Raw genomic sequence first — 12,275 nt, forward strand, 5'->3', positions numbered from 1 at the left:
TAATTTTATCATAGAAGCCTTTTTTGAGAGGCAATAGTGCCTCATGTTTGGAAGCCTGGGTTCGGGAGCCAGTCCAGCGGGGTGAAGATTCTGGTTGCACCATGTGCTGTGTGTTTCTAAGAATGTTAATCAGTTGTTCTGGTCCAAAGTTTTTTCATCCAAAACTAGAGACAGCAATAGTTCCTGTCTCACGCAGTTGTTGTGAGGATTAAATGAGTTAGTCCGCAGAAAGCCTTGAGAGTGCCCGGCACACCATCACCAGAGTCAAGGGGACATGTGGCAGACTGTTATCATCATGAGTGCAGCGTTGGCTGGCTTTTCCTGCATAAGCCAAGAAGGGCAGCCCCAGGCGGGCAGCTACACTGGTCAGTTTATGATTCTGGATGTTATGGAAAGCCGTATGAAACTGCTGATTATGCTGGACAAGTAGAAAGAGTCCAACAGCCAGACCCAGACAGGCAAACAGATGTTCGTAGAGGACAGAGCCTGCTGGTCTTCTGTCTTATAATTTCGCTCACCACCTCTCAATAATAAAATAAAATGCTAAAACAAATAAATAAAACGAGAATATTGCATTTCCTCAGTGCTCTTCAAAAGTAAAATACGGCTATGTGAAAAGTCAGTCGCTTTCCGCAAGCGATCTCGGACCTTAGACCCACAAGGGAAGCAGGACACCTGCACACTTCGTTGGTCCATTCAGTTCACTCACTCGTCTTTCTGGCCAGGTGCTCTGTCTCCTTGCTGGAGGGATTCGATTGCCTCTCCATGGGTTTCTGAACAGGTCGACTCACAAAAGTCATGGTCTTTGAAGTCACCCTTTCACAGCTCATTTGGAGGGAGGGAGCTCTCGTTGCCAGAGGGGAACAGCCATTGTCCTTAGGTGGTTTTTTCCCACAGTCTGCCGGTGACGAGTGTGATGTATGATGTGATGTACAGTTAGATGTACCTGCTGGATGACTGTTTCAGCCCTTCTCTCAGACAACTTGTCGTTCTGGTTTCTTTTCTCCCCTTAGTACCGAGCCACTGCGCTGCCGGCCTTCAAGTATTACGTGACCTGTGCTTGCCTCATATTCCTCTGCATCTTCATCGTGCAGATCCTGGTCTTACCCAAGTGAGTACACGCGGTTCTACGTTGTGATTCTCACTGGGTGTGCATTTCTGCTGGACTCAGTTATACTAAGGGTTACGAGAGGATGCACAGTTTCCAACGGAGCGCTTATGTAACGTGGGCGGCGGCAGGCAGGGTGGGGAGAGGACGGCGGGCAGGGGAGGTGATTACAGGCTCTGTGAAGCTAAGTGGCCCCCGTGTCTTACTCAGTTTTAGTAATTTTGAATTTTCAAAGTGGACATGTTGATTGACCTTCTAGGGATTTTTAAAAAAATAAATTTAACCATTTTACTTTGATTTCCATATTATTCTGATGCTCATGTCTAAGAAATGTAACCCTATAAGTTTACCCAGAAAGAGCAAAATCACCAGATGTTGTTTCTAATAAACAAACAACATTATTGTGTATTGAAAGGACAAAACCTGCTCTGGGCTTACTTTGCCCACCCCTCCATTCTGATTTCGTGTTCTTCTCCCTGAAGCCCACCCTCTCCGCCATCTCTGAGTATTATGAGCCACTCTCCAGCTCGCCCCTCCCAGGAGAGACCTGGGTACAGAGAACTGGGTAACCAGATTTCACATTTTCACATTTTTCCTCCTACTGGTGAAAACCCAATCACTCCATGATTCCTAGGTAGATGTTCTCTTACACCTTATTAAGGAGTGGAATGTAAGTCAACTGACTTTCTTTAAAGAAACTGATTCTTTCTCATCATACAATCTAAAAGAAAATGATTGTCCTTCTTTTAATAATTGGGGATAAGAACGAAATTTAAGAAAAATTTTCTTTCCACGCATCATTACCTCTTTTGTAAAGGCCACAGCGACCATTTTCAATCTAGTTGGAGTTAGTTGTATTATTGCATTTAACTTCAGTGGTGCAGCCAGCATTTGTGGGCAACCTGAATTGCTGAGGCTGGGTTACAGTTTGTCTCATGAAGATGCTGAGCAAACTAGAAAGAAATGGTCTGCCTTTCCCTCCATACCCCAAAGGATGTTCTTCTGGACAACTAGCCAATACCAAGGCATTTAAAGATTAATAACAAGTGATCGTATTATTCATACATGTACAATCCCAAAGCTATCTGCCCCCTTTTAGAAGAGGTTCCACTGACCACCCCCTTCCTCCTCTTTCCCCCCATAAATGAGCATTGAAATACATTTGCCAAATGAGTTCTTCCTCTAGACTTACACAGTCTTCAGTGAACTTTGCCAAGGTCAACCTGTCAGTTTTCCAATGAAAAAAAAAATGTTAACAATTAAGCTTCTTCTAAGTTCCAGGCCTCTGCCACATGGTGCAGGAGAGAAACAGCTGTTCCTGCACAGACAAGGCTTATTGAATCGTAAAGCCGAAGGGCATGTAAAAAGTGATGTAGTTGAAACAAGTGTTACCAAGGGGAATGAGCCCTTATTTATGCTCTAAAGTAGAGACATTCATTCATTTTTCTACATCTTCCTATTGGATGAGTATTTTCATATTTTCTACGTCACAATTAAGACAGAGTTTATCACCTACTGTTTGGGAGGGGAGAAAGTGACCAGAGCGTTGTAAAAGACGATGCCAAAGAAGACAAAAGGACTTCTGGGGACCAGGAAAAACATTCCATGGAATTACACTTGAAAAAAAATCAAGTTGGTGTCTTTTCTGTCTTCACTTTCATTTTTTTGTCTCTTTTCTGTTGTGTTGTTTTATGAGAACCCGTCGAAGTTCATTCCCTCAGGCATCATTACCAATTATTGTGTTTCTCTTGAGCAACAAGTTGGATTTTGAGCATGAGTGTTGTGAAATAGGTATGGGTCACATTTCCCTCTCTGTGTTGGCAGTTAGAAGGCGCAGAGTAAGGTCTCCGGACGCCTTTCATGGAGACTTTAGATCTGCACTTTCTATACCGGCCTCACAGTATAGTATAGTATAGTATAGTCTTTTTCCTTCATTTTTCTTTCACGATAATTTCCTAATTTTTCTTTTTTTCTTTTTAAAAATTCTTGCTCTGAAATATTTCAAAGATACAGAAAAGTACAGAGCATAATATAATAAATATGCATTTGCACACAATCCAGATTTCACAAATGTTGAGCCTGTGTCATACTGACTATATATAAGTTTCTGTGCTCTTGGGGACATTATTGGTTGGGTATGCTTCCTGTAAACAGTATCTATTGTTACAGGGTTTTTTTGTTTATTCAATCTGATATCTTTTTGTATATTAATGTGACTTTATTCCATTTGTATTTTGATTCTTTAATTGATGCGTGTGGACCCACTTCTACTCTCTTATTTTATGTTTCATTTACTTTGCTTTTCTTTGGTTTTCCCCATGCCCCAAGTCTCCCATCTTCTTAACCTCTAAAGGATTGATCAAGTTTTCTTTATTCTTATTTTTCCTTTACTATATATATAGAGCAGAGGGGATAGAAGGGGGATCCTATATATTTTCTTTCAATGATTACCATTGAAATTTTTACACATGTTCTTAATTTAATAAATTATAAAGTTAATCATTATGTCTCTTCTATGTAATTATTTCTTAGGATTTTAGTTCCAGATGGTAATTACAGTCAATATTTATTTAGACTTACATTCTTTATCATTTTATTTGTTCATCAGTGCTTTGTAAAAATTATTTCTTCCTACAAGTTTATTCTTCTTCTTGATAATGTGTATCATTTATTAGTTCTTTTAGTTAGTATCTGTGAGTAGCAATAGCTCCTTTTTTTGTTTGTATTAAAATATCTTTAGCTGCTTTATTTCAATTTGCCCTTGAATAATAGTTTGGGTGTAAAATTCTTATTTTCCCTTAGTATTTTGATGATATTATTACATTGAATTTCAGCTTCTGTTGTTGCTAAGGAAATGTCTTCTGTCAATCCCATTACATTCCTTTGTAAGTAATCGGTCTTTCCTATTTGTATGCTTTTCAGCTTTTTATTTTTTGGTGGGGGGGCCCCGGATTTTTACTATATTGTTTCTAGATATGCACTTGTTCTTATTTCCCTACGTGACTAGTTGTGATTTTTGTTCAGTCTGAGGATTCTTGTCTTTGCTTAGTTCTTAGCAATTGACTGCCTGTGTCACCTCACATATTGCTTCTCTCTTTTCTCTGTCCTTTCCTCCTAGAACTCTTATTAATTGTACATTGTGCTGTTCATTCTGTGCTCCAGGTCCTGTAATTTTTCCTCAAAGTTTCCACCTCTTTAATTCTTTGTGCTGCATTCTGGTGAATTCCTCATCCACGATGAGTTTATAATTTCAAAGATCACTTTTTCATATCTAAGAAGTCTACTTTTTGTCTGAGTTTTTCTTACAATTCTCTATTTTACCTATGCTTTTTATTTTTTTTCCATTTATTTTCAGATTTTAAACATGTATGAAAATATCACTTGTTTCCTTCTGTTATTTATGGTTCATAAGTGCATGAATTCTGTTATTTACTCTCACTATTGTCTCTTTCGTGGTCATGTGTCTCCTTGTGTTATCTGTAATTTCAACTGTGAGTTCATCAAAGCAAGGGTTTAGGTCCATGGTGATCTCATGTGTTCTGAGTTCTGAAGGCATCACTATGACATAGTTTTCACTGAATCTCTGCCAGGACCTCTGGGGTTCACCAGTTCAAGTCACAGTATTTTTAAAAAATACTTAGGTCATGTGAGTTTGATTAGCCCCTTAACGTGGATCAGGATTGGGGATCTCAGTTGTCAAAGATTATTCCTTTTCCACTTATGACCCTATATAGATACTTGGCATTCCTGAAAATTACCAGGCTGTTGGGCATAGTTTTTATGTTTCCTGTTTCCTGATAGGACAGCCCTTTATGCCTTCTGACTTTACTCAAGAGCTCAGTTCTAGTTTTCCATTGAGAAAGTCCTGTGAGCATCACCAACCTTGTACTGACATTAAATCTCACATTCACTCCATGGCATGTATCAGCCCCTGGTCCCTCCTGGGCCATTTAGCATCAGTGCCTCTTGGCATTCTGCTTTGAATACCCTCTGTGTGTCTAGTGTGTTCTCTTCCTTGCTCTGAGTGCATCCATTTAAAAATAATAATTCTGTTATATTTTATGAAGCATGTTTATTGAGATAATGGTGCTTCTCACTTTTTCTAATATGCCCTCGCTTGTTTTTAAATATGCTGAATTACAGTTTTATTTTGTTTGTTCTTTTGGTAAACTGCTTCATGTTTTGGGGGGGGGGAAGGAGAGAAATGATTAAATGAGTGAGTAAATGAATAAATAGTGAGTGAATGAATAACTAAGGAGGAACTTATGACCTTGAAAGGACCAGAAAGGGGAAGTGTTTCCCTGAAACGGGGTCTTACATCATCCCTTTTGGGCCCATAATTTTCAAATCTGGCTCTGGTCTCAGGATTTGAGCAGATATAATTAAATTATTAGTTGGCTCCTCTTTTTGGAGTTGTTCTCTCACTTCTGTCAGCCTTGTACTATAACTTTATCAGAAATGTGAGCTACCTTCAAAGACCAGAAATGAGCAAGCATGAATCTTTACATTTTTTAGTAGTTTCATTCATATTGTCTGCCAAACTAAATAGATTATGTTAAACCATTCATGGCAATTATTAAAATAAGACTGATTTTTTTCTAATAAAGTTCAGTGAGATATCATATGTTTCATTACCCAAGCAAAATTAAGAATAATGACATTTTCCTAAAGGAAAATTAATAGCAAATTACAATATTAAATGTCTTAGAACTATTATTTCCACTGAGATTCTTTAATACGCATTCTATTACTCATGTTAATAATCAATGCTCATTAATGATTTAATAATCATTTCAAAAGAGTTGCTTTTATTTTGTTATCTTCAAAAAGGGAAAAGAAATAGGAGAAAGTTTAATGGTAGAATCGTTCATGTCCATCGAAAGAAGGCTTGGTTTTCTAAACAGTAATGATGGAGAACAACTTTTGTGAAGGCAGTTTGCTTTGGTGGGCAACCAAATTGGTTGGCCCCCATATTGGATACCATGAAGGTAATTTGCTCCCTGCGTACCTTGATGCAGTGGATGTGAATCTTTGGGCAAAGCAAAAAATAAAGAAGGAAGAGAAGAGAAGGGAAAGGAAGAGAAGGGAAGGGAAGGGAAGGAAAAAATGAAGCAAGATAATTCTCACTGTCCAAGTTAAATGAACCAGGTACCTTTTACTGAGATGAACAATATTCAACTCTGGATTCAGGTCATCTGAAAGTAAGGAAATGCCTCACAGTTAGTAGCTTGAATATAAGTTAGAAGTTTTGTTCCTTCCCCATAATCAAAGGCCTAAGGTCCCTCAGATTCCTTGGGAGCCCTGGGTCCCTCCAGCACACAGCTCTGCTTTCCCTAGAGTTTGGTCCTCATCTTCATTTCTAAGATGGCAGCATCCACATTCTGAGCCACAGGATGGAGGAACAGACCCAGAAGCAGAGGGCAAAAGCATTTATAACTGCCGTCTCTGCGGACGCCTCCAAGAAACTACCTCATGACACTTTGGTCTATAACTCAAGACTGAGATCTTAGTCACATGTGCAAACCTAGCTGCAAGGGAGGCTGGAATGTATAACCTTTAGTCTGTGTAACAGGGTGCCCATCTGAAAATTCTATTATCCGGAAAAAAATGGATTTCATGAAAACCAGTAATCTCTCCAGGAATGAAAGGTGATTTTAGTTGTGGTTACCTATATGTCACTGATACAGTAAGATTTGAAGGACAATACAATAAAAAGGGAGCTGAATGTGTTTTTACTCAATGAAACAGGCCATTATACTTTTACTTTGTATCTGGGCAATATTCTGAGCATTTGTAATAAAAATAGAAATTCGTAAGAGAAATTCATACATACATTCTGTCCATCATTTGTGGAATCACTCTACAGCTGTTTATCAAGCTACCATATACCAAGCATAGTTCGAGATGCTGGGAAAGCAGCAGTAAGTAACCCCCCAAAAGTCCTTTCTCTCCTACAGCTTACATTCTATTAGGAGGCACAACACTAATGTAATAAACAAATACCTATTAATTCAGTTGTAATAAGCTTTAAGAAAAATTAAAAGAGTAGGCTACTATAGAGTGAGGGAAGGTGGTAATTCAGATGAGGGCTGTCAGGGAAGGCATCACTGATTGAGTGATATTGAAGAGAAGTCTGAATGAATTGAAATGAGAATTACGTGGCTATCTGGCAGAAGAACATTCTAGATGATGGAAGTCACAGGTGTGTTCAAGGACCAGCAAGGAGGCAGGATGGCAGGAGCAGGGTGAGCCCTGAGAGAGTATGGAGATGGGATCACAGGAGCAGTGAGACAGGCAGGTCGTGGTGACCTTCACAGGCTACTGGAGAACTTTGGATTGAATGCTGAGTGTGATGAGAAGCCCTGGAAGGTTCTCAGCTGAGGACATGCTGTTGCTGTGCTTGGGGTATTGTTCTTGCTGTTCCGGAAGAGGGAGAGGGTGGGAATAGGAAGACCAAGGAAGATGATGGTTTGCACTTGAGTAGCAGTGGAGGTGTAAAAAGTGATCAAATTCTGAGATGTGTTATGAAGAGTGATGAGGAAAGTCTTGCTTTAGACTGGAGATGAAGAATAAGAGAAAGCTAAGTTCTGTGGGGTTTTTTTTGTTTTTTGTCTTTGGCCTGAGCAAATGGAAAAATTGGGCAGCCATTTACAGAGAGGGAGACTCCAGGGGAAGGAACAAGTCAGAGAGGAGCATGGAATGAAAGGCTCAGCTCTGAGCATCAGAGGCATATGTGTGCATATTAAGTGTCCAGGTGGTGGGGCTTCACGGTGGGGAGGGGAGGGTGTAGGGTGTATGTGAGCCGGCGGTTCATGGAAGGAGTCAGGGCTGGAGTCATAATTTGGAAGAATCAGCGCATAGGTAGTATTTATATCCCTGGGAGATGATGAGCTCACCTAAGGAGTGAGTGTAGAAAGAGAACGCTGCGGACCTTCGGAAAATTCAGGTCTTCAGCCCTTATTGTTGGCATGAAGTGGAAGCTCTTAACTCTGCCAAATGTAACTCCTTTTCCCTTTCCAGCCTCACAGGACTTTCAAGTGGGCGGAACATCTCAAATCTGCTAAGTCCTATTATCGGAGAAAGGCTGCAATAATCTGTAATGGTGATGAATATTTAAATGCCTTTTCTCCTTTTCATTCTTTGATTCTTTCTTTTAAAAAAGAACCTTTCATTTTGAGGTTCTATCACCTATCACTTAAAGAGGGGGGGGATTTTTATTATTTCATGCTAACGTATAGTTAAAGAAAAGTTTTTTTTTCCTTTGGTTCTTATTATCCTTGCTAAATACCATGTAACAGACGTGAACAGAGCTTTGATGAGAGAATCCGCATCATTCTCAGGGGGAGGAAGCTGAGGGCACAGAGGGAGAAGGGATATGAAAGTCATCACATTAAACAGAATTCCAGAGAAAGACACCGTTATTTACCCATAGAAATGGTTTATAATTAATATAACTCTTAGACTTTGGGGGAAGGATGTATCTCTCTGCTGCATTTTTCCTGTCAGCAAAAGTGCATCCTCATCTCCATCAGGACCACCTGTAAGCAATAAACTAACTGGCAAAAAACCAAAAGGAACAAAGACCTTGTCTCAAATCAGCCTTTTCCATATTACTGTAACAATACACTGGATTAAAGTGCCCAAGTCAAAACTTATCACTAAGAAGTGTAATTTTTCTTGCCTCCTGACAGGGGAGAGTCAAGTTTGCTTTTCAGTGAGTATATAAATCAATTATGACTGTTTGTTTAAAAAAAAAAAAAAAAGGTTTGCAACCAGAATGTTAATTAAAATTGATTGCATTACACAAACAACTTGGTATGCTTAATGAGCCTGAACATGCTTTTGATAGAACAGGCAGGATAAATGGTTATATTTAAGAGCTTTTGACCAACCATGACTTTGCCTTAGGGTAGTTCTTGTTCTCTGGGATGAAAGTTACATTCAACCAGACAAGAATGTCAATGTCTGGACTGGAGCACTGGACAGCCCACCCCGGTGGTGCAGGTCACCCAGAATGTGAGCCACTCTGGGTCTGGATCTCAGGTTGTGACATCATGTTCTGCATACAAGATCATATCAACTACACACAGAGATAGTTGTACTTCTTCCTCTCCAATCCAATGCCTTTTATTTCATTTTCCTGCCTAATTTCCCTGGCTAGACCTCCAGTATAACATTCCATAGAAGTAGCCACGGTACACGTACGATCTTGGGAGGAAAGCATCCAGTCTTTCATTGTTAAGTATGATGTTACCTGTGTGTTTTTCAAAGATGCCTTTTATCAGGATAAAGGAAATCCCTTTGATTGATTATAGTCTGTTGAGTGTTTTTGTAATAAAAGGGTGTTGGACTTTGTTTTACTGAGCTATTGAGATGATCACGTGGGTTATCTTTCCTTTATTCTATTAATACAGTGTATCACATTAATTGATTTTCAGATATTAAACCAACCTTGCCTTTCTCAGATAAATCCCACTTGGTCACGGTATATAATCCTTTTTATATGTGACTAGATTCAGTTTGCTAATGTTTTGACAAGGATTTTTGTATCTATATTCATAAGAGATATTGGTCTCTAGTTTTGTTTTCTTGTGCTGTCCTCGTCTGGTATTAGTATCAAAGTGATACTGGCCTCATAGAACCACTTAGTAACTGTTCCATCCCCTTTATTTTCTGGAAGAGTTTGTGAAAAAGTGATATTAATCCTTCCTTAAGTGTTTTGTTGAACTCACCAATGAAGCCATCTGTGCATGAGCTTTTCTTTGTGAGTAGTTTTTATTTTTGTTTTGTGTTTTAATTACTAATTCAGTTTCTTTACTTTTATAGGCCTATTCAGATTTTCTATTTCTTATTGAGTCACGTTTGATAGTTTGTGTCATAACATACTTTTAAGAATACTCATTCCTGCTTTAATGAGCATTTGTCATCCATTCCACCAAAACGCAGATAGTTCATCGTATCAGGACCACTGTTTCCCCTTATCTACCTCTCATCCCCCTTTAATGGATTCTGACGTTTGAGAAGAAGCAAAGTAGGGGTCATCAGATACATTAAGGAAAAAATATCACCAGATACTGTTCACTGTATCCAGTGGATTATTATAAAATGTGAGAGTCAAATTTTAACACCCTTATTGTTTTCTTGGGCTCTAATATAGCTGTTTGACCCAATTCCAGAATGTCCAGGATTTCTATCAAGCATCTTCATGGTGGAATAATTATTCCTAAAAACAAACATTGAAATGCACTTTAGAAAACAAGAGCCTATGAAACTCACTATAGTACATGAATCTTTTATTTAAATTCTGATTCACAAAATAAGTCATGTGATTTGAACATAGATTAAAACATGATAATTGTCATTAAATCTGTTGAGATTTGTGTAATGAAAGGCCAGTATAATCCATTATCACTTATCCATTCGTAAGGAAATTCAGCTACGGCATATCCTATGGAATATGTAGATATTGTCTCCATACTTCTAATTAAAACTGAATGGTTGGCTCTTTTTCAAAGGAAAAAGGAAGAAAGTTGAAGTAACTGATTTTAATTATTCCTAAGTTTCCATCTAACCACTAATGCTATCATAGTACCTAGAAAAAAAACTTGAGTTAATGGATTAGAGTCCTGTAAAGAAAACAGAAATGGCCTCAGGTATTTCACCATGGGAATTTAATAAAGTGAAGTGCTTACAGAATGAGGGGAAAGCTGAGAAACCAAACAGGGGATGGCAAAGCAACCAAGAGGTGCACAAGGGAGGAATCTTCTACCACCCTAGGTTTGAAAGGACACAGGTGGGACGTGATATCACCAGGATTGCAGGGTCCTGCACCTGCCTGCAGAGGCTAGAGCCATGACAAGGCAGGATTCTTCCCCGACAGGGATCTGGAACCTCAGAGACAGCAGGAGTTGCAGCCCATTCAGAGAATGACTGCTACGTAGAGAGTAAGGAGAGATACCCATGCTTCCTCGTTCCCCCCTTCCAATCATTCCCCGCTACTTCCCATTGGCCAAACCTTGTTAGAACCAGTTGGCAAAGAGTCTGGAAGATGGAGTTTGTAGGAGATGGAATGGAAAAGTGTTTGAAAACAAACAGGAAATTACCAGCACACTTGGTGATGAATTTCCCCAAATTTGTTGAAATACATTAGCCTCCAAAGGCAAGAACCTCTGTGAACAGCAAGGAGAATAAATATAAATAACACTACATGTGGTGTATTATACTCAAACTGTTGAAGCCAAAGAAAAAAAGAAGGAAAAAAAAAAAACTGTAAATGAAGCCAGAGGAAAAAAGACATTTCATACAAGGCATCAGTGATGGAAATACTGGCTGACTTCTTATCAGAACCACTGATATATGCATAGTCAATCCTGAATTAAATATTCAGTAAAAATATTCCTTTTTTTAAAAATGAGATGAAAGACATTTTGCAAATGAAAGAAAGCTAGAGAAATTCATCACCAGCAAACCTATAGTATAAGAAGTGCTAATGGAAGTTCTTCAAGCTGAACTGAAATGATACCAGAGGCAAACTTGAATCTACAGGAGGGAATGAAGAACAGAACATGCTTAATATGTAAGAGTATAAAAGACTGTACCCTTATATTGTATTATTTTTTCTAAAAGACTGCTGATCATTTAATGCAAAAATAATAACTACACTAAGAATTAAGATGCAGAGAAGAGCGGGATTATATTGTTGTCAGAACCTTATGTATTTTCGAAGTGATGCAATATTAATGCTAAGTAACTTCTGATAAATTAATCATGTATATTTTATTTCTTGAGCAATCACTAAAAAGTACAAAAAGGTATAGCTAAAAAAGCAATAGAAGAAATTAAAAGTCCTGTGAAAATATTAGATTAATGAAAAACGGCAATAAGGGAGAAACAGAACCAAAAAGATACGAGACAAATAGAAAACAAATAGTAAAATGGCAGATTTAAAATAAAGAATATCGACAAATATAATGGACCACACCATACAAACCAAGCAGTAGGACAATAGACAAGAGATGGTAATATGGTAAGTTTATTATTAAATGTATAAGGACTAAACACTCCAAATAAAAGCATGACAAAGCCACATACTGTCTACAAGAGATGCTCTTTAAATACAGAAGGAAGTTAGGTTGGAGTTAAAAGGATGGAAAATAGAGATCATATA

The 12,275-nt window shown here is 38.4% G+C and overlaps 1 protein-coding gene across 1 annotated transcript in view; it reads left to right on the forward strand.

Annotated features, from left to right (window-relative positions):
* Positions 1–12,275, forward strand: part of ADCY2 (adenylate cyclase 2) — a 431,484-nt gene that overhangs the window by 330,813 nt on the left and 88,396 nt on the right. Inside the window, exon 14 of the mRNA XM_061187643.1 lies at positions 1,014–1,111. Coding sequence (XP_061043626.1) covers positions 1,014–1,111 — 98 coding nt within the window. The remainder of the gene's footprint in view (positions 1–1,013; positions 1,112–12,275) is intronic.

Source organism: Eubalaena glacialis, chromosome 4 (genome assembly GCF_028564815.1).
Source record: "Eubalaena glacialis isolate mEubGla1 chromosome 4, mEubGla1.1.hap2.+ XY, whole genome shotgun sequence".
In the NCBI taxonomy this organism is placed as follows: Eukaryota; Metazoa; Chordata; class Mammalia; order Artiodactyla; family Balaenidae; genus Eubalaena; species Eubalaena glacialis.